Source organism: Siphateles boraxobius, unplaced genomic scaffold, assembly GCF_051911475.1.
Source record: "Siphateles boraxobius isolate OS27281-9 unplaced genomic scaffold, OSU_SipBor_1 19, whole genome shotgun sequence".
NCBI lineage: Eukaryota > Metazoa > Chordata > Actinopteri > Cypriniformes > Leuciscidae > Siphateles > Siphateles boraxobius.
This window is the reverse complement of record NW_027508799.1, coordinates 18,423,609-18,447,786: the sequence shown is the minus strand read 5'-3', so window position 1 is coordinate 18,447,786 and position 24,178 is coordinate 18,423,609. Positions and strand designations below refer to the sequence as shown.

Below are 24,178 nucleotides of genomic sequence, written 5' to 3'. Positions count from 1 at the left end.
CAGAAATATTTAGGTCATAGAAATAAATATTAGTGTGCACTGTTCTTGTTTCTTTCAATGACCTTTCTGACCCGATGCTAAACTTTAGTCATTCTTCCACTAGCTTAATTTCTTCATTGTTTAAAAAAAAAATAAAAACAACATTTCACAGCCCCTTTGAAACAGTATGGGTGGTTTATACAGGCTTAAATGCTATGGGATTTTGTCCATGGTTCCTGATGTTCAGGCTTTTTGGATCAGAATGTATTCTGCAGCTACACCGAAAGGGCTGCAAATTTTCGGTGCCTTTTGAATGTTAAGTTTGACGTAATTTTTTGGCAACGTAACCACGCCAGACCAGGTGCACCCCGCGTAATTCCCGCAGCTGCGCAGTGCGGCTCTACGTCATGATAGTTGTGGTGCTTATGTGAGCCGCGAGGAGAGTTGTTGCAAAATGCAAACTGAATTGTTGGCCAACGCCTTGGACTGCTCGCCTCTTCCTTGCACTTTTGTTTTCTTTGATCGGGTAAGTTGTGTAATATCATGTGAAATAATAAGTGGAGCGTTGTTTGTATACTGAACGTGTATAAGTTCTCTCTCGCTTGATGTAACGTTAACAAAGTTCGCGTGGTCGCGATTGCTGCCTTAAAGGGACAGGTCACCCAAAAATGTCAAATTAGGTAATTATTTACTCACCCTCGTGTTGTTCCAAACCCATAAGACATTCGTAGATCGAGTGTATATATATATATATATATATATATATATATATATATATATACACACACACAGGGGTTAAATTGGGATTTATTATGTGGGGGTGCTCTCCCTAGGGGGGTCCGAAATTTTTAATTTTTTTTTTTTTAAATAAACCATTAAAGGGTTAGTTCACCCAAAAATGAAAATTATGTCATTAACGACCCTCATGTCGTTCCAAGCCCGCAAGACCTTCGTTCATCTTCGGAACACAGTTTAAGATATTTTAGATTTAGTCCGAGAGTTTTCTGTCCCTCCATTGAAAATCTATGTATGATATACTGTAGTGATGTTACGTATGACACTGAAGCTTCGATGTGCGTTTTGCGAAAGTGAAGCAATTTCTATTGAAGCCCCGTGCCGGGGTGTGTATTGGTTTCCCAGAGGTCACGTGATCGATGACAAACGAAGCCTCACTTTCTGTCCAATCACGTGCGCGTTTCGCTTTGGGTGTCAGAAGGTTCGAAGGTCCTTGTTGGCTCAGTCTGGTGGATGGGTTTGTAAGGAGACTAGAGTGCTGTACTTTGAAAGTTTATCAATACATTACATTTAAATAACCAAAACTACTTATTATTTTTTTGTTTTTGTTGTGTAATTTTGTTTTTGTAAGATCGTTGCACTTTTGGTGTTTTTTTAGGTAATTTGGTGTTGGTGTTTGGTAAAGGGTTTGCATTTACAGCAATGGCAACAGCAAAAAAAAGGAAGACTTCCCCTAACTGGGAATATTTTGAGCTATAGCTTCAAATGAATGCATTTCTAAAAAAGAAGAAGAAAAAATAAATATTTATTTATTTATTATTTTATTTTTTATCATTGTATTGTATAATTGTTGTCTTATATTCAGTCAATGTACATGTAGTCACTCCCAACAAAAAAATTGTATCCTCACACTTCTGAGGTGGAAACCTTTGTCTTCTATTGGACAGTGCAGTAGACCAGCGCAAACAAGCTCAAATGACACTTCTGATGCGATCCTAGAAGTGGATAAATACCTTACAGAGACAACAGTCACATTGATACTATGGAGTGTGTTGTGGTTGCTTCATCTGACAAAGGCTTCTGGCTGCTTTATTTTAAATAAGCACCAGATGGCGCTGTTCTCGACACTCTCGAAGCTTTGAATCTTTTCTCGGAACAGTTAGGGGAAAGGCTCATTGCTTCACGAGGCTTCATTTCCCCATCCCTAGTATACTGTCCTTGTCCAGAAAGGCAATAAAGACATCATCAAAGTAGTCCACGTGACCTCAGGGGGTTAGTTAGAATTTTTTGAAACATCGAAAATACATTTTGTTCGAAAAATAACAAAAACGATGACTTTATTCAGCATTGTATTCTCTTCCGGTTCTGTTGTCAATCCGCGTTCACGAGGCCAGTGACGCTGCTGGCGTAAGACGCTGCTGACGTGTTATCTGGTGCGTCCGTGTATACGGGTTCAAATAAATATGTCTGGTTAAAAAAAATGCAAGTCTTCCCCTGTGTCGAAATCCTTAGACATGTTTGTAAAGATTGTTTTGTTTACAGCGTGCTGCTCCCTCTGACTGTAAACGAAGCTCGGGCGCACCAGATAACACGTCAGCTTGTCTTACGTCAGCAGCGTCACTGGCCTCGTGAACGGACTCATGAAAGCGGATTGACAACAGATCCGGAAGAGAATACAATGCTGAATAAAGTCGTCGTTTTTGTTATTTTTAGAACAAAATGTATTTTCGATGCTTCCAAAAATTCTAACTAACCCACTGAGGTCACATGGACTACTTTGATGATGTCTTTATTTCCTTTCTGGACAAGGACTGTATACCATACATAGATTTTCAATGGAGGGAGAGAAAGCTCTCGGACTGAATCTAAAATATCTTAAACTGTGTTCCGAAGATGAACGGAGGTCTTATGGGCTTGGAAGGACATGAGGGTGAGTCATTAATGACATAATTCTCATTTTTGGGTGAACTAACCCTTTAAATAGCACTTTCTGGAGAGTTTTGTGCAAAGTAATGGAGAAATTGAGTATTACATGATATGTGAAAAACTGCAAGGTTAAGAGCTTTGCATTGTTGTAGTATCAACAACAACAGGTATTGAGACATCTAGCATTTGCATTACTGTTAATCAGTCATCACTTGATTACACATTGTATTACCTTTATGATATACAGGTCCTTCTCAAAAAATTAGCATATTGTGATAAAGTTCATTATTTTCCATAATGTAATGATAAAAATTAAACTTTCATATATTTTAGATTCATTGCACACCAACTGAAATATTTCAGGTCTTTTATTGTTTTAATACTGATGATTTTGGCATACAGCTCATAAAAACCCAAAATTCCTATCTCAAAAAATTAGCATATCATGAAAAGGGTCTCTAAACGAGCTATTAACCTAATCATCTGAATCAACTAATTAACTCTAAACACCTGCAAAAGATTCCTGAGGCTTTTAAAAACTCCCAGCCTGTTTCATTACTCAAAACCGCAATCATGGGTAAGACTGGCGACCTGACTGCTGTCCAGAAGGCCATCATTGACACCCTCAAGCAAGAGGGTAAGACACAGAAAGAAATTTCTGAACAAATAGGCTGTTCCCAGAGTACTGTATCAAGGCACCTCAGTGGGAAGTCTGTGGGAAGGAAAAAGTGTGGCAAAAAACGCTGCACAACGAGAAGAGGTGACCGGACCCTGAGGAAGATTGTGGAGAAGGACCGATTCCAGACCTTGTGGGACCTGCGGAAGCAGTGGACTGAGTCTGGAGTAGAAACATCCAAAGCCACCGTTCACAGGTGTGTGCAGGAAATGGGCTACAGGTGCCGCATTCCCCAGGTCAAGCAACTTTGGAACCAGAAACAGCGGCAGAAGCGCCTGACCTGGGCTACAGAGAAGCAGCACTGGACTGTTGCTCAGTGGTCCAAAGTACTTTTTTCGGATGAAAGCAAATTTTGCATGTCATTCTGAAATCAAGATGCCAGAGTCTGGAGGAAGACTGGGGAGGAGGAAATGCCTGAAGTCCAGTGTCAAGTACCCACAGTCAGTGATGGTCTGGGGTGCCTCGTCAGCTGCTGGTGTTGGTCCACTGTGTTTTATCAAGGGCAGGGTCAATGCAGCTAGCTATCAGGCGATTTTGGAGCACTTCATGCTTCCATCTGCTGAAAAGCTTTATGGAGATGAAGATTTCTTTTTTCAGCACGACCTGGCACCTGCTCACAGTGCCAAAACCACTGGTAAATGGTTTACTGACCATGGTATTACTGTGCTCAATTGGCCTGCCAACTCTCCTGACCTGAACCCCATAGAGAATCTGTGGGATATTGTGAAGAGAAAGTTGAGAGACGCAAGACCCAATACTCTGGATGAGCTTAAGGTCGCTATCGAAGCATCCTGGGCCTCCATAACTTCTCAGCAGTGCCACAGGCTGATTGCCTCCATGCCACGCCGCATTGAAGCAGTCATTTCTGCAAAAGGATTCCCGACCAAGTATTGAGTGCATAACTGAACATAATTATTTGAAGGTTGACTTTTTTTGTATTAAAAACACTTCTTTTATTGGTCGAATGAAAAATGCTAATTTTTTGAGATAGGAATTTTGGGTTTTCATGAGCTGTATGCCAAAATCATCAGTATTAAAACAATAAAAGACCTGAAATATTTCAGTTGGTGTGCAATGAATCTAAAATATATGAAAGTTTAATTTTTATCATTACATTATGGAAAATAATGAACTTTATCACAATATGCTAATTTTTTTAGATGGACCTGTGTAGTGACCCATACAATGTGCCAAACATAATGTGCCACATGAAGAGACAGTGCAGCATATGACAGTAGCAACAGCTGAGAAGATTTGGGTCTGTGGTGACCAGGTCCACCTCACACACACTTCCTTCTCCCATTCTCTCTCTTTACTACTACAACACACACACACACACACACACACACACACACACACACACACACAGCCTACTCTGCGTCATTTCTCATCAAGATATGCACAAGTCACAAAAATAAAATCAATCTATCCTTGTGGAAAGGTTGCTTGGTAGTTAAAGTAGGTCTAGCAAGTCTTATATTTCTATAATTCACAGAGATCAAATACAAATATGCTGACTGAATAGATTGCTAGTTTATTTTGAGTAGCCAGCTAGCAGTTCTCTTGGCAGTTTGCTGATAATCTGGTGTCTGAAGTAAAATGCTCAAAACATCTCCTGAGAAAAATCACATGGTCAACCTAGTCTTGGTTATTTAATTTTGATTTAGTCTTATTTTCCTTACCTTGTCATTCAAGGCCAGGGCACTTTTTGTACATTTCTGGAACTTTTGCGCGCTTCCACATCCCGCGCCATAGATATAAACACTAGATGTCGCCTTTGGGTTCTAAACATGCGTCAAAACCACCGCCATCTTGGAACAGGGGTCTTGTCATAGGAAGTATCTAGGTTACGCTGAATTCATGGATGATGCCGGACGTTTGTGCTGCGTATGGATGTTTACACGAACGAAATCTAAAAACCAGACAGCAAGGGATGACATTTCACAAGATTGTGAAATTTTGTAATTTTTTTTTTCATTTCTCTGGATTAGGGCTGAACGATTAATTGCATTTGCGATAATATCGCAATATGATGAAATGCGATTTTGTAACCGCAAAAAATGCGATTACACTGGTCACGTGACACGCGAGAGAAACGCAGTCTGCAGATCAAGCATCAACTTGCCACGCTACGCATATAGGTCTGGCATACAGGAAAGAAGAGTTTATTTTTATGTATGTGATATTGTGTTATTTATTCTCTCTCCAACAATTCTGGATCAATTCAGAGAATTTCAGAATCGAGTCTGAGCTTAGTTTTTAAACACACATGCGTGATGACGCTGCGCGTGCTTTAGAAACAACCGTATCCTGCTTGCTTCTAATTCTCTCTCTCTCTCACACACACACACACACACACACACACACACACACACACACACACACACACACACACACACACGACACTGCTCGAACCTTCCAAAAAATAATCTTTCATAAAGTTCACAGTTGGGACAGTAAAGGACAGTTGCTGGCTTTATTGCACAGGTTTTGCCGCTTTGATGTTACTCTTGCAGTGCGCGGTCTTGGCCGCCGGAATTTTCCTTACTTACGCGCGCTTTGTGAAGAGTGCTCGTACATGCGGCTGTGAGCGACTCATTGGTTAAATGTACTTTACCGCGAAATTAATGTAAACGGTCGTTATATCTTAAACGAACAAGACAAACCACATTTACAATTTCAAAAGAGATATGTGCATTAGTGTGAATGCAGCTTATCGTATAGGGCAGCGGTTTTCAATATGTGAGGCGCGCCTCCCCTGGGGGGCGCCAAAGAGCCACAGGGGAGGCCCTACATGCGAAGAAAAAATAACTCTGTATGCAGCTCTATTAATATCGCAGGGCTTAAAGTATTCCGGCAACGCATGCGATACATGTTTGTATATGATCACGCTCTTATTCACGCAAATGCTTTTAAACCATTCATTCGCGACAAGACGAAAAGAGAATCCGCTGTCAGGGAATGTCCTCCTGACACTCACACACACACACACACACAGAAAGACGCGCGTTTTGTCGAGTATCCTCACAAGAACAGTCCTAAATGAGTTAAATAAAATCTTAAATGGAAGTAAAGAGTAGTTAGAGATGTGGCAGATCTTAAAGTGACAACGGCACTCATTCTCTCTGTCAGTAAAGTTAACCAAAGAACAAAGGGAACAGAGAAAATTACTCACTGCTCTTGACTAAAGAACGCTTGTAGCTTTAATAAGGCTTAATCTAGATTTCATTTATAATTTATGCAGTGCAAACTGTTTTATAACTTTATTCAATTTCTGTATATTTCATACCTGTTAGACAGGAAAGGTAGCCTACAGGGAAATATGACATTTATTATGGGTTTAAGTGAGGATTGTTTTAAGTTAACTTAAATTAAAAGTTGTTATATTTTTTGAAGCCTAATAAATGTTAAACATTTTGGGGAAAATCATTTTCATGAAGACATCAGTAGCTATATTAATGTCAGTGATAATGGCCTTTATTCATAAAAAGGTGCCATAAAAAAATTCAGACTCAGAACTTTAGCCCCCGATATCGGTAATTGTGTGTAAAGCGTGTATTAGCTTTAAAATGCATCGTTTCCTTGTCCCAAGTCAACAAAAGTCAGCATTAAGGGATGAGACAGGACCCATCAAAAAACGTAGGAAATATGATCCTGAGTAGTCGGGGTCAGAGGCTGCACCTCTGCCGCAGTGTGTGATCTGCAAGGAGGTGCTAGCAAATTATTGCATGAGACCATGCAAACTTTGGCGTCACATTGAAACTAAGCACACAAATTTAGTGAGCAAGCCAGTTTAGTTTTTTGAGAGGAAACGTGATGATTTGCAGTCACAAAAAAGCATGATACAGTTGTTTGGCACTATTAAAGCAGAACTAAGTAACTTTTTTACCTTAACCGAACAGCTTTGGAGTCAGTGACTACGTTTACATGCAGCCAATAACCCGTTCAAAACCGGGATATTAGCAATAACCCGGTTTTGAACGGCCATGTAAACACCGGCCAAAACCTGAATATGCTCATATTCCGGATTTTAAAAACCGGGATATTATACCTGGGGTACCCCTTTTCTAACCCGAATTTTTGGTCATTTAAACGCGCATCGGCATATCCCCATAGTGATGTGTGTTCTGCGCATGTTCTATTCGCAAGGAATCTTGGTCTTTTGAGTAGAGAAACTTCTCGGCGCATACAAAACCCCGCGTGCAGTATACCGGAAGTAAACATGGCGAGACGCAGCACAGCATACTTTTGGAGCGAGGTCAGTAACGTTACCAGCACCAAAGCGCAAACAAAGGCGATCGCTATCTGCCCCGAACTATTCATTATCCGCGTGCTGCTGTTGTTGTTGTCTTTGGATACAGGAAGAAGAATCGGAAATGACGCATATTGCGTCTTAAGGTTGTCCGTACGTCCAGACGCTAACCGCGCGCCGCGTTTACATCGGGATATTGCAATTCCATGTATACAGGAGTAACTCTCTCCGCTCACGCATGTAAACGGGTTATCCCTAATGTTTCAGAAACCCGAATAGTGACCTTAACCCGACCATAACCCGAAATTTGGCTGCATGTAAACGTAGTCATTGTAATGTTTATATTACTGATTTCGTGTTGAATGGTGGTCGTCTCGCACCCCCCTGGTGCCTGTGAGCCGCAAAACCACCCTTGCAACTTTGGACCGGCGGGCTGCCGGCCTCAGTGTTAGGAAGTATCATGTGATATCAGGTCTCGCGAGGTAACGAATTGCTTTACGGCACTGCACGCGTACACGCCCCCATCCAGGATACGGCTAGCTATAAGAACAACTATCGTCCCATGGCAAAGCTGGCATATAAGAAGCAGAAAGCTAGAAAAGCATTGTCGGAGGAACAGAGAAAGAGGAAATGGCAGACTGACCGAGCGATGAGTCAGACACGAGTAAACATTGGACCTGCGTTTTCAGAATGGAGAAAAAAACGAAGGAAGCGCGGTCGGAAGAGTCTAGTAAAAGGTAACGAGAATCTGACAGCGCGAGGAACCGGACAAGAGTCCTACTTGCTCAGGCTTTCACAGTTAAAGTTGATTCCTGCGATTATCATGAGAACAGTTGTCAATATCTCACATAATTATCAGGACATAAATAAGCCTACATGTTGTAAATAGTGTAAATGAGCGCAATTTGCAAACTATTATCATAAATTGCAATAATCATGTCTAACAACATCATAACGGACATTGTTACGAAATCAGGGCTGTCAAGTGTCACGCATTGAGCGTGACAGTCACTCATTTCGGTCCTTTGTCACGCTCTCCCGCCACACATTGTATTTCTCACGCTGAAAAACTATTTGTAATATATTTAATATGCCGCAGAGCCCAAAACTCTGGCCGTGCCGCTCTCTCTGTGGAACCGGCAGGAATCAAGCGCGTCTCCTCTGGTGTTGTTCGTCGAGCTACACAATAGCCAATCCGAAAATAGCACTATTGTATCTGGGTAAGATTTAACGCAACAACCAATGACAAAAATGTATCTGTCGGCTGGATGTCACTCTTGCCTGTCTTCAAAACTTGAGAGCCCTGCGAAATAATGCGACGTACATGATACACTTTATTGGTGTCATCTGGCATTTAGGCTCAGGTAAGCCTAAAGCGGTAGGCTACTTTATTATTATGAAGTGCAGAGGCCGTGAGTGCAGATACGCTCTGCGTGAGTGGTGTTTACGACAGTAACGTTAAATACAAGTACTCTACAGCGACTCTAGGGATCGCTGTTTGACAAAAACAGAAATCCTGCATAGTGCTTTAACATAAACCGCTTTAACATAAAGGCGACAGAAGCATCTTATCGTGTCACGTATAGCGAAGGCAGGCAAACCCCATAACATCGGCGAAACATTGCTACTCGTTGCATTACACATGTTAAGCATCAAGCATGTTTTGTTGACTTGTGGTTAGGCTTACTGATGTTCAGTTATTTTAAAAGTACCTTAATTAGGACTGCATAAAGTTGGAAATGATTTGCTGTTGCAAAGAATAGTTTATGAATGCACTTTTTAAAAAGTTGTGGAAATAAAATGTCTTCAAATACAATATTAAAAAATATTTACATTTTGTCAGTTTTTATTGAAACTCACCATTTCCTGCCTGGAACACACAAAAGATGGCATTTACTGCAGAGGCGTTTGTGGGTTAGGGCAGGCAGGCGGGATTTTGGGGAAGGGGGGGCTCGGCTGTCCTAACCCACTGTAAGGGGAGGCTCACATTCACCCAATTTGAAAACCCCTGGTATAGGGGGGAAATCACTCCAGCTCTTGAATGGAAAACGTTTAGACAGCCTACTTTTAAATACTGAAAGGACTCTTTGTTTATTGCTTGTAATGTTTTTTTTGTTCCTCTTTATTTACTAGCTTTTATATTTTGAAGCTATATTAGTTTATAGCCCATTTAAAAATCTTAACATGTAATTGGTTTAATTAGGGCTGCAACAACTAATCGATAAAATCGATTATAATCGATTATGAAAATCGTTGTCAACGAATGTCATTATCGATTAGTTGGTCTGCTTACGTCACGGGGAGCGTTTACTGGTACGCACACACACGCAAGGTCTCTCTCCCTCAGGCGCTCTGCCGAGCGCGCGCGCTACACGGTTTGGAGCAGTCTCTTCTGTCGCGCATGCGCGCTCTTGTTTGCGCGCTCTAGATTTCGGGAGTTTGAACTAATTCGCGGGCATCAGGGAGCCGCAATCAATATGCGGGAGACTCCCGGGACTTCCGGGATGTCTGTATTTTGTCTCGAGCATCAGGTTGCGCAATCAGTTCGCTCGCAACGTAAGTGATGGATTAAAATAGCGCTACCGCAGAAATAGGTTAAATTAAAACGGTGTTTACAAAGTGAAGCATTAAATACAAAGGCAGTTAATAACAGCAGCAGTAAAATATTGTTTTTTTAGTCACTGTACTCAGTGGTTTTCAGCGAATGCTTGTGCACTAATGCATAATTTCTCCTGTCCTTTACTCAAGCCTGTTAGCTTGCTGGGTAACGTTACCTCCATTCCGTTCTCTTTTTATAGCATTTGTCTACTAAGTTTTAATTGTTTTTCAAACGCGATCTACTGCGGCTCTACATTCACACAATTGTTTTCAGTCTTTCTATATTTATTTAATCAATTTATCCTTATATTATATTCTTTTATATATTATATATATAATATATATTATATTCTTTATCCTTATATTCCTTATATATAATTAATTTTAAATAAAAATTAAATGAATTATATATTTTAGATGTTTTTAGTCTGTTTTTAGTTCAGATATTCACATCTGAACAACATGTCTGTGTAAATTTGTTTTAACAAAAATTGTGTTAAAACATAATATGTTGGATATCATTTTTTTAACAATAATCATGTTTGTCAACTTGCCATCAGCAATTATCATTAAAAACAATGCAAATATTGATATTAGTAAAACTCAATGTGTGGCTTTTGCACTTTTTAAAGTACACTTTTACACATAAATACCCTGATTTACGGTTTTATTTAGTTATAATAAAAAAACAAATCTAATTTAATTTCTATCCGATTAATCGATTAATCAAAAAAATAATCGTCCGATTAATCGATTATCAAAATAATCGTTAGTTGCAGCCCTAGGTTTAATTAAATGTTTATATATATATATATATATATATATATATATATATATATATATATATATTTTAAGTGTTAAGATTAATTAATAAGAAAAAAATTAGATCAGATCATGAGCTGCCTAAAGATTCCCATCCCTACTGTACAATGATTTATTGCTTGTCTTTGTCGACTAATACAGAAGGTAAAGAACTTAAAGTAATCGCATATTAAATCGCAATCGCAATATTGGTTAAAAAAATCCCAATTAGATTATTTTACATAATCGTTCAGCCCTACTTTGGACTCTATAATAAATACATGTCTGACCGTTGGAACGAACGAAAACAACTAGAAAATCGCATTCATGACGATTTATAGTGATTTTATTTCCGTTAGACCTTTTCCTATATTGACGCTGATGAGGGGTTCCCCTGTTTCAAGATGGCGGCTATATTGACGCATTCGTTCCAATGAACTGCCGTAGCCAAGCCGACATCTAGTGTTTATATCTATGATCCCGCGCAACTACGGATCTCCCAGGAACATTTATCCGTGTCACCTAGATGCGCATGCGCGTGCGCGAGCGGTGCGCGATCATGGTCGATTAAGAATACGGCCGTGTTCCGATTGTACTCATCTCAGCTCTGCCGAGACAAAATAGACATGCCATTTTAAAAATCTTTCATTTATTGTCAGAAATATGTTTTATGCAAAAGCATCACTTTCATCAAATTGTATGTGACATAATTTCCAGTAGACAACTGACTGCAAACGAGCAGGCTTATGTGCCGGGGCTAAGCCCTGGAGAGCCCTGGCCCCATTTAACCACTATATATATATATATATATATATATATATATATATATATATATATATATATATATATATATATTGAATAAATTAAATAAAATAGAACTATATAAATTATTACTCCTGGTGTGGGAAATTCACACACATCTAAGTGCAGTGTTTTGGTATGGAAGAACCATTTTCATTTCCATATATTTAACTAAAATAAAAGTGATATATTTACTTATTTAGGAAACTAAACTTCTGTATGAAAACAGGTAATGGCAATAAAATAATATATAAATAGCAAATAAAAATAAAATAAATATAGCCTTGCAGTATAAAGATGTTTTTCAACACACACACACACACACACACACACACACACACACACACACACACACACACACACAGGCCTATTGCAATCACTTGTACATCAATGGCAAGTTTTATTTCGCAAACAGTTGTTCTCTCGTCTGCCACATGTCCAGCCAGGCTAAACAATCACTTTAATTGAGCACAAGCAGCGCAGCAAAATTAGACTCTGCGCCGAAACCCCGCTTCCCCGCTGCTCACGCGACGCTCCTGCTCGACGCTCACGCGCTGCTCCTGCTACCGGTGTGAATGCACTCAGTGATTAACATGCACGCCGGTATGGCAGGCCGTTTTAGCTACAATTCAATTTTTACTAGTTAAAATAATATTTATTGATATCAGGAATTAGATTTCTACTAGTAACAATGGCAATTTTTGATATCAGAAACTACATTTCCACTAGTAACAATGCTAATTCCTGATATCCACAAATTAATTTTCACTAGATAAAATTATAACTTTTACTATCAGCAACTGAATTTCAACTAGTAAGAACTATAATTCTTTATCTGTAATTGTATTTTCACTACTGAAAAGTCACCATAGGCTGCCATTCAAAATCAATTGTTCATATAAAGAATTGATTTCTTACTAGTTGAAATTCCAATTTCACATAACAGAAATACAATTCTTAGTAAAAACGTTTATTTTTGATATCAATAATTCAATTGTCACTAGTTGAAATGTCTATTCTTGATATCAACAATTGAATTGCTACTAGTAAAAATTTTCATTTTTGATATCAATAATTCCATTTTCACTAGCGACAATGTTAATTTCTCATATCATGAATGTAATTGTTACTAGTAAGAAAGCCATTTTAGATATCTGAAATTATATTGATATCAGAAATACATTTTCAGATATCAAAAATTAACATTTTTACTAGTAGCAATTTAATTGTTGATATCAAGAATAGACATTTCAACTAGTAACAATGTAATTATTGATATCAACATTTATTTTTACTAGTAAGAAATCAATTCTTGATATCAACAATTCATTTTGAATGGCATATGGAAAGCCCCTTGAGCATTTATTCGATATCCTACTATTACGCATTTATTTCATCTTACTAGTAAGACTTTTGTTCAAACTAGTTACAAAAGTAAGATGAAATAAATGCGTACTAGTAGGATATCGAACACACACACACACACACACACACACACACACACACACACACACACACACACACACACACACACACACACACACACACACACACACACTTTTATACATAAACAAACTAATAAATTCAGATTACCTATGTGTTTTGCATTTTTAAAATGCTCAGTTGTTCCACCAGATGGCATCCATCTCATTTCAAAAATTGCTTTCATTAGGTCTAGGCTTGACTTTCTAAAATGAAATACAGCTTTAAAAAAATATATATATTTTTTTTATTTATTTATAATTTTCTATTATATTCAATGGGGGGAAAACTGGGGGGAAATGGGTCATATTTATTGGATAAATATTAATTATAAATCATACAATTCTCAAAACACCAAAAAAGAAAAGAAAAAATATTATAAAAAACAAGTAAAAAAAAAAATTATGATTTTCTTTTAATAAATATGAAACCCACTCTTCCGGCCCATTTGGACCTGAAGGTCCTGAGTGTGACTCTGAAATGAAGGACCATCCAGGTCTCGGATTTAATCAAAAATATCTTAATTCGTGTTCCGAAGATGAACGAAGGTCTTACGGGGTTGGAACAACATGAGGGTGAGTAAATACTGACAGAATTTACATTTTTGGGTGAACTAACCCTTTAAAACTAGAATGAACCTCATTGGTTCCTGTCAAGTGAACGTGCTTGAGATTCGAATTACCACAGTGTGAGTTGATGTTTATATGTGAATAAAAGCCTAAATTCAATCTGTTAATGGGTACCATTTTTAGTTTTTTTTTTTCATACTATGGAAGTCAATGGGGTGTATCAACTGTTTGGTTACCGACATTCTTCAAAATCTCTTCTTTAGTGTTCAGCAGAAGAAAGAAATTCATACAGGTTTGAAACAACTTGAGGTTGAGTAAATGTTGACATAATTTTCATTCAGACTATTCCTTTAACTGAAAATATTTGAGTAAGAACATAACTTTACTGTAATCATGGACAGTAGCATGGGATCAACTATTTAAAACATTAGATTTATAGGTTCAAAAACAAAAGGCTTAATTTGAGTTCTGTTAACTTACAGGGGTTTGCAGTGTAATAAAGTATACTGTTATTCAGTACAAAGTGTGCATGTTTTTAGTATTTGCCAAAAGCCAAAAGTATAATGGTATAATGCTAACCCTATTATAGCAAAAATAATATATCCAAGGTATATTGCTAAAGGGCTGTAGCTATCGATTAGTCAATTGTTTAATCGAGTTATCGGAGTGAACAACAGCCTTTAAAATGACTTAAAATACAAATATAGGTAACACTTTACAATAAGGTTAATTAGAATGAACAATACTTAAACAGCATTTATTAATCTTAGTTCATTTTAATTTCAACATTTACTAATACATTATTAAAATCAAAGGTTGTATTTGTTAACATTAATGTTCTGTGAACTAACATTAACAAAGATTAATAAATAGTTACATATATTGTTCATTGTTAGTTCACGTTGGTTAATAGGCTACATTAGTGTTAGCCTAACTAAAATAACCTTATTGTTACCCAAATATAACAAGCAATAATTATTGGTTCAAATAAAGTATCAAAGTAATCATATGGGTTGAAACAAATGCCCACAGAGGGCGCCAATGGCCTGGTTACACTAAGCCTAAGGCATGATCAAATCCTTGTTTAATATTGGCCAAACAACATTTAATTCAAAAGTCAACTTAATATGTCTACTAGGCTGTTGAATGCATGATTCTGATTGGTTGTGAATGTTCTAAGGTCTGCAATTATTTTCAGGGAAACGCAGGGCTAAAGTAGTTCCAGGCAGGTCTTGACCGCATTACCGTTCCATATCACTTCGCGTAGTTAACTGTAATAACGGAAAATAGGATACAATTCATAAGACAAAAAAAAATGACAGACAAGATTGAAATTTTTTTTTTTCCATTTATTTATTTTTGGACAATGCAAAATATACATGAAAGGAGAGATGCATTTTACCAGGTTGGAGCACTTGTGCTAATTTCCACCAAATAGATTTGTGAAATGTTTCACAGTGCAGTTTTGGTCACTTTACCATTCCCTGAGTGCCTAACTTAACTACTCTAGTATGAGAAAGGTTTCAAAGTACAGTTTTGGTCAGTTAGGCCTCGTTCACACTGCAGGGGCTTAATGCTCAATTCCGATTTTTTGAAAAAATCCGATTTTTTTGCAAGGCCGTTCACATTTCCAATTAAATGCGACCTTTTGTGATCTCCTGTGTGAACGTGAACTTGAACGTGAAATGACCCAGAAGTGACCCGCATGCGCAGAAGAGTACTCAACGTTCAACGACGTCACTTGCTGTTTTCGGAAGTAAACATGGCCTGAATAGAGCTGTCCCCCCAAATATTAATTAAATCAGAAACCTCGCTTCCCTTCCATTGACTGGTCTCAGCATCGTCCGCCATAGTTGTTGTTTATCTTCTCATTCCCGCCTACTTCAACGCAGAATTATGACGTTTGTCGCATATCAATGACGTGCGGGTCGGATACATGTGACCTGGCCGTTCAGATTGAAGTCGCGTTTCAAAAGATCGGATACATATCGGATTTGGACCACATATCTAAGTGGCCTGGGTCGCATTTGAAAAGATCGGATCTGGGTCGTTCAGACTGTCATGAAAAGATCAGATACAGGTCGCATAGGGGCAAAAAAATCGGAATTGGGTCGTTTCAGTCTGAAGTGTGAACGTAGCCTTAATCCTTCCCCAAGTGCCCAACTGAACTGGCTTGTGAAATGTTTCACGCTGCGTTTTTTTTTTCTTCTTCTCTCATTTCTTTTCTAACCAAGCTTACAGTCGTGTCGACGTGTGACATGCATGTGGAGGATATTCGCCCATCTTAACGTGTGTGTGGCCCATGTAATGGCCCTTAAAGTAGCATAGAGCTGGTTTCACAGACAGGGTTTAGATTAAGCCAGAATTAGACCTTAGTTCAATTAGGACATTTAAAGAAGCTTTTATAAACGTGCCTTAGATTTCTTTTCTTTTTACTGGTGTTCATCTTAAGATAAAACAATAGCACTGATATATTTTAGGATATATCAGTGCAAGTTGCTTTCGGTTAAAACATGCATTTTAGTCTGGGACTAGTCTTAAACCTTGTCTGTGAAACCAGGATACATTTTGAGGTTATCTTATTTAAGACAATTCAAACAGTGCGGACAAGAATAATTGATGGTTTCAGGCAGCTATACTATCTCAGATCAAGTAGTATATGCTAACAATTGTTTGGCAAAGGAATACTTTGAAATTGCTGTCGATGGGCGTCCCTTTTACAAAATATAGTTGCATAATATTGATGCTTACGTTTTCATTAAATGTTTCTTAAGTATGACATAGTTTTTCCATTGATTGATTTGAGTATCTTCATGTTGTATCTTCACAGATGACTTTGCATGTACTGAAGGACTCCCCCCTGTTAGCAGTTTGTCTTGGTTGCTGGAATGGCACTTCTGTACCACATGACACAGTTGACCGTTGCTGGAGTGAGAGGGAGCAGACCCTGCCACAGACTCGGAACAATGGTGAGCCACGGTGAATTCGGAAATCCTTTTAAAACGATGTCCTTTACGCAAGGGATCGTGCGGTAAATAAATACACTGGCATGTTGTTTGAATAAGCAGTCCGTAATACTAAACACACAACTGAAAAAATAGATACAATAATTGAGTGTAGCTAGTATTTAAATATTTTTTTAAAAGTTTATATGACTCATAGGGCTATTAATCAGTAATTTCATGAGATAGGCCTAGATGTACATTTCAGACATGTTTGCCTTTCATTAAAACCTATAGGCTAATTGAGTGAAATTTTAATTCATAGTGTTGGTATTAGCTCACGTCTTTAAATAAAATACTGGCATACGGCTTTGGAAAATAGAGAAGACTGTAAATGTTTGTAATGTCATTATATATTGGTAACACTTTAAAATAAGGTTCATTAAATTAGTTACTGTATCAACTAACAATGAGCAATAGTTGTTACAGTATTCATTCATCTTTGTTAATGTTAATTAGTGCAAATACAGCTGTTCACAGTGCATTAACTAATGTTAACAAATAAAACCTTTGATTTTAATGATGTATTAAATGTTGATATTAATATTAAGATTAATAAATGCTGAATAAGTATTGTTCATTCTTGGGTCATGTTAATTAGTATTCATGTATTCTTAGGTCAACAAGGTAATTAACTAATGAACCTTATTGTAAAGTGTTACTGAAATATTTGTTGGCCTTTTTTTTATATTACCTGACTTGGGTCTCCAAATGTGAACATGCAATACATTTTAGCAGTGTTGGACTTTTTACTCCTTTAAAAGTAAGATTCATTATTAGATGCGATTAATTGATTTTACAGCACTACTCATGTTTTAAATACAGTATCTTACATATGAAAAATCTGACACTAGATCCTGTGTATGATGTTTATTGAAGGCACTGCCAGTCTTAAAAAAGAGTAAGACAGAGTGAGGTAGAAAGAGCACCAGTTTTTTTGGCTTGGTTGTCTTCATGTTACACAGCTGCAAATACACATTAATATGCAAAAGGTTAAGGTAATTTTCCTGACAAACTATCTGCAGCATCTCCAAATAAAAACAATTATGTCTACTAAGTTTTTCCAAGAGTTAAAAATTGTACACGCATATCCTTCAACTTTTATCAGTCTTCATAATATGTCAGTATCATAGCAACTGGTCTTCCAATATTGAAAGCATTAACTGTGAACCCCTAAATTAAAAGTGGTTGAGCAGTTCTTGGTGAAAGAATTGCCTACATGCGTACTACTGATTGTTTGACAATGCTAGATATGGCATCATGATTTAGTACAGAATTAAAAATATATATGTGCAAGAAAGGCAACTAGTTGACTTTGTCCTTAATGTTTAAAAGAGTCTTTGGTCCCTCTCAGGACAGCAGCAGTCTTTGTAGGATGAATAAGGTAAGTGTCGTGATTGCAGTGGTGCAGGACTGGGGTTGTGCTGTTCCTGTTGTGCTCTGCTGGAGGAGGAAGTTGTGTGTCAGGGCAGAGAACGAGTCGGGACCATATGGCACTTTAATGCTCTGTGTGAGGGTGTTGTGTCCTGGGTGTGTCACCTGTAGACAAAGCAACAATGAGTAACCTCTGTAGTTAAAACAATGTATCCAACACCAAATCCTCTGAGTGTTTCTGGGAGGGAGAATTTTACTCAATTTTTATGTATATTAAATTTAGATAGATAGATGCCTTTATTCATCCCGACAGGGGAAATTCAGATGTCCAGCAGCAGCATATATGTGTGTAGACTACCAACAAGCATTCTCACCGCAATACACTCATAAAAACACGGATGATAACAGTTAAAGAGACAAAATAAGAAGTCACAAAAACAAAATACTATCATTAGTAGTAAATAATGCACTTCAGACAGATCCATTATACAGTCTTATGGCGGCCGGAACAAATGACCTCCTATACCTCTCAGTCCTACAGCTCATGGAGAAGAGACGGTCACTGCGCATCACTAGGGTAATACAATATAACCAATTAGTAATTTTGAATGCAGCTGGAGACAAAAGACTAATAACATGTCTATATAACCACTTGTGTGCTCCCGGCACTATTTGTTTAGTCATGGCTGTCAAGTTGTTTAAGATGTATGTGAATTTGTCCATGCAGAATTGTCTTGAGTGAAGTGTATGTCTGTATTCCAAATATAAATGGATTTGATGTGAGGATGCTAAAATGTTGTGATGTTGTTTTCATATTGTGTTTCCTTCTTCCAGAATGTTATTTCGTTCATTCCGAACTCTCCTGCCCAAATTAACTGGGCTCTCTGTGTCACCAACTACCTGACAGAGAGGTAACAGCTAGTGAGGCTGGGAAAATTCTCATCTAACATCTGGACGATCAGCACTGGTGCCCCACTACACCCCTACATGGTTGAGGAGAACACACTTTATCCCTAACCCAAACAGTGGAGATGATAGTGGACTTCAGGAGGAACACCCCAACACTCCCTTATCTTATCATAAGCACTGTGGCCGTCGGGGAGTCACTTCCAGGGCCAGAATTGGGACAGTCACGTAAGAAGACTACACCAGACAGTCCGGTATGAAGGTAAAAGAGTAGCAGTAATTATTCGTACTTGTACGCTAAAATTTACACTCACAACTACGATGTGTAAAATGTCATTCACAGACATAGACACAAACTTGTAGTACATAATATTTGCACTTATTCTTACATTCACATTACTACATCACTTAGGCTTTTGCAACTCAGTGGCAGCTAGAGAGGTGGAGGGCACAAAGGAGTCGTTTTATTGGTTGGCGTTTAACCAATGAAATTAGGGTTGGGCGGTATTTCGGTAATATCGTATACCGCGGGGTCTTAAAATAGCAACGGTATCAGTTTCAATACCGTCATTACCGGCACTTATATATAATAAATAAATATAATTTATTCAATGCCTAAAAATGCTTATGTAGTTGTCATCAAGTGACAGTGTGGAGGAGAAGGAGAGAGAGAGAGAAGGGTAAATACTGACGAGGCAATTTGTAAATGTTGCAATAAAAAAGGTGACCGCGAGAGATGGAAACACCTCTAACCTAATGTCGCATCTCCGAAACAAAGACCCACTCACCGCTGCGAGGATGCATTTTGCCCCGAGTTCATTAAATAAGTGCATTAGTTTATATTTGTTAAAATATTATAATGTTATTTTTTTTACGTTGATAATGAAAACTGAAGAGCACGAGTAAGATGGGATGCATCGGGAGTCAGACATTGACCAATTAATTAAGTTTCATTTTGTAAAAGGCCTTTCTTTAAAGGGAATTTTGTTTTGTATAAATTGTATCCTAATTTTAATTTTTTTTTTTATCAACCAATAATAAATAAGAATCAAATATATCAGACAACATAATCATGACTTGATCATGCGCTGGCGCGCCGCGGTCACTTGCATTGAAATCTCATCATAAATTAACCGAAACTCAGTGTATGTCTCACAGACATGACAGATATCTAAATAAAGCTTGAAATTTCATAAAACGAAACAATTCAAAACGAAAAGAAATAGGCCACTCGCTGATTATTTAATCCATGATGTGCATTTCTCTCTATGCGTGTTCATACGGAAATGGCGATCATCAAATTAAACGAAACCATTCCAAACGAAAAGAAATAGGCTAGCCTACTCTCTGATTATTTTAATCCATGATGTGCATTTCTCTCTATTGTTCACTATGAAGATGGCGATTCATCAATGTCTTTAAACTAAACAATTCAAAAGGAAAAGAAATATAGGCAGCATACTCTCTGATTAATCCATGATGTGCATTTCTCTCTATAGGCGCGTTCACTGCGGAGATATCAATCGTCAATTTCTTTAAACGAAACAATTCAAAAGGAAAAGAAAAAGGCTAGCCTATACCTTCTGATTATGTAATCCATGATTTGCATTTCTCTCTATATATGGGCGTTCAGCTTAATCTTTGCAGCACTGACAGAAAAGTTGTATTAATAAAAATCAATGGACCGTGTGACCGGATTTACAAATGCACTTGTTGCTTGTTGCTTGTTAATTTAATTTAAATGAATTAATAAAATGAATACAATTGTCATAATTAAAATAATTAAATATTATTAATTGTCCCATTTTTGCTCATTTAAAAATAGTATTTATATCTACCACCCAGCATCTGGGTTAAACAATTATTTGGCGCCACCATATTATAACGGCCCACGTATTAAAAATAGTCGAGTCTAAATAGGGCTCCGGCTCATATTACATTTAATGCCGTCAACAGGGATCAGACACAACGTGCACGGGTTGGCCTTGATTTTTTTTTTTGTGTTTTTTATGCCCGATCTGGTATTCAGTTTCTGAACGGTGTAGACACAAGCCAACAGTTTGGTGACGCTGTCTGAGCCTTATGTCATAATTTTTAATTAGTCACGGTAATACCGTATACCCCGGTAAAATAGGGAGGAGGTTTGACGGTATCAAAATTTGGATACCGCCCAAGCCTAAATGAAATGGTACTTTTGTATGCGATGATGTCACGAAACCCGCGTCCTTAGGGACGTTCTGAAACGCTAACGTGGCTTAATCCATTAACCATTCCATTGCACATTTGCGCTTTCTTTCGTCTCATTCCTGGCTCATCTGCTTTTCTGTACATAGTGGAATTAAAAGATCAAACTCAGTAAACACATACTGTCTTAATGCATTAAGCCACGTTTTCTGGCAGGGTCTTAAATCATTTTTAAACGGGTCTTAATTTTTCTTAATTTGAGTTGCAAGTGCCTAATTGAGATTGTACTGCAAACGGCATTTTACACGACCCGCGAGTGTAATTTTCAGCGTACAAGTTATCAATTATACAGCTACAGAGTTTTGCTACTCTTTTACCTTCATAGTCCGGACTGCTGAAAGGATTATTGGTGCTCCCCTGCTCACCCTCCAGGACCTGTACTCGTCCACAACCTATTTGAACTGTTGGCCTTCCGGCCGGCGATTCAATACACTAGATCGCACAGGAACGCCTTCTTACTCCTGAACAGTAAGGCGTCTCCCAAGGCATTGTTTAGTGCAATGTCTTGTTAATTGTCTTTAATTTATCATCCATGATACTGTAAAATGTTCATATGTCTATACATGTGAACTGAAAGCTTCATTAACCTAGAAAATTCCTACTGTGTGCAAACACACGTGGCAATAAAGCTCTTACTGATTCTGATGTTTCTGCAAAGGCGGCCTACAAGCATATATTTGTATGTATTCAAATACTTTTCTGTTCATATAAGCTATGCATAAGATATCATGTACAATTAAGTTTTTTTTTTAATTACCATGTTAGTTCATTCGGCATGAGCTAATTTGCATAAACAGAACAAATACTTAACCCTATACTTGTGAAAACAAACTAATACATTTGTTTTATGTATGTGTGTGCTCAAAGTGTGCTCTTTGATACCAATCTTTCATTTGAAAGTCACGTGTCTAGTGTCTGTAAAACCGCATTTTTCCATCTTAAAAATATATCTAAATTACGTCATATGCTCTCATTGACAAATGCGGAACAACTAGTTCATGCGTTCATGGCTAGATTATTGTAATGCTCTACTGGGTGGTTGCCCTGCACACTTAATAAACAAACTACAGCTGGTCCAAAACGCAGCCGCTAGAGTTCTTACCAGAACCAGGAAGTACGACCATATTAGCTCCCTATTAAACATCGTATAAATTTTAAAATATTGCTGATTACTTACAAAGCACTAAATGGTTTAGCTCCCCAGTACTTGAGCGAGCTCTTAACGCATTATAGTCCTTGACGTCTATTGCGATCTCAAAACTCCGGCCAGTTGATAATACCTAGAATATATAAATCGACTGCTGGCGGTAGATCCTTTTCCTATTTAGCACCAAAACTTTGGAACAATCTTCCTAACATTGTCCGGGAAGCAGACACTGTCTGTCAGTTCAAAGCTAGACTAAAAACACATCTCTTTGACCTAGCATTCACATAACACTCTATAGAATCTATAATTCAATATTAGACTGCTTAGATTAGGTCAGCCGGAACTGGGAACACTTCCCTCAAATCCTGATGTACTCGTTACATCATAAGAAGAATGGCATCTACGCTAATTTTAGTGTCTTTGTTTATCTCGAGGTTTTCCCGCAGCCTGCCGGATCCAGGCCGTTTCCAGATCTGACGAAGGACTTTCGCCTGGACCCCTGATGACAATGAAGTGCTGAAGTGCCAACTAGCCTCTCCCTATGGAGGATCCCTATACCACTCTACAGATAAAGCGTTGTGGAATTTTTCGGTTCGCGTACCTACCCGAAGTGATAAGATAAAATAAAAATTCTGCATCAAAATTTATAGACAAGTAGTTTTTTTAGGCATGGTTTGTAAGGAATTACAAACCTGCGCACATATATTCAAACGCACATAACTATAGAATCAATTCTTAATGCGCATGTGAACGCCATCAGCGTCTATCACAGGTTCACGTTTAAAGTCTGTTTAGAGAGAACGGTGTCGTCTTAGCGGCCCCTAATTTAATAACAAATGATCATTTAGGTGGAAGTGAATCAATCAAAACTAACTTTAGCTGGAAAAAACATTTTTCAAGAGCCACTATAAAACTAAACCAATCTCTGTTACCTTAAATTATATGTTTATCTCTGTAAAGCTGCTTTGAAACAATCTACATTGTTAAAAGCGCTATATAAATGAGGATGACTTGACTTGACGTGTAACCATATAGTACAAAAATGCTCTTTTAAATGATTGCATATATTTTTCTTGAAATGACCAAATTTTGAATAGTATTACATGCAATTACATCAGAATTATTCTGATGTAATTGCGAGTATTTCCTAAGGGAAAAATAATTAAATGACAGTAATTTATTGCTTAGTAATGCATTACTCTCAATGACTGTGAACAAAGTAAGTTGTTAGCAAATCCCATCAGTTAGGATTTTTCCCTTAAAGGTACAATATGTAGGATTTTTGCAGTAAAATATCCAAAAACCACTAGGCCAATGTTATTTTGCATTTTGTTTAGTTGATTGCAAACAATATCCCAAATGTTTCAAACAATTTGTAAATCGTGAGAAAATTGCGATTTTAACCAAGGAAAGCAGGGGTGAGTCGCCGCCAGTCAATGACGTCATATCCGCGTTACCCTCGGTTTTCGCCAGGTTTGACCTCGTACTGCGATAGTAACCATGGCGACAGACGTTGACAAACGGCCCGTTATGCCTAGCAGGACGCTCACGCTGTTGTTGTTTCGTTCAAACATTATGGATCATGGCAAGCAGACTTTGAGACAAAAAGAGGACTAAAACGAAGATCAACATCTTTCGAGATGCCGAGGGCTCCACGTCTGCGACTAACTTCGACTTGACAGATGC

General features: G+C 37.9%; 1 protein-coding gene and 1 long non-coding RNA gene across 3 annotated transcripts in view; one reads left to right on the top strand and one right to left on the bottom strand.

The window, feature by feature from the left end:
• The first annotated feature begins 370 nt into the window (after nt 1–370).
• On the top strand, nt 371–22,197 carry LOC143741724 (uncharacterized). Its single transcript, XR_013205207.1, has 3 exons — nt 371–505; nt 16,650–16,788; nt 19,030–22,197. It is a non-coding gene; the product is annotated as an uncharacterized LOC143741724 (long non-coding RNA).
• The window catches only part of cpm (carboxypeptidase M), a 44,877-nt gene continuing 38,375 nt past the window's right edge, over nt 17,677–24,178 (bottom strand). For both annotated transcript variants that reach the window (XM_077234096.1, XM_077234095.1), the window contains one exon: nt 17,677–18,360. In XM_077234096.1, coding sequence (XP_077090211.1) covers nt 18,172–18,360 — 189 coding nt within the window. In that variant the 3' untranslated portion in view covers nt 17,677–18,171. The remainder of the gene's footprint in view (nt 18,361–24,178) is intronic.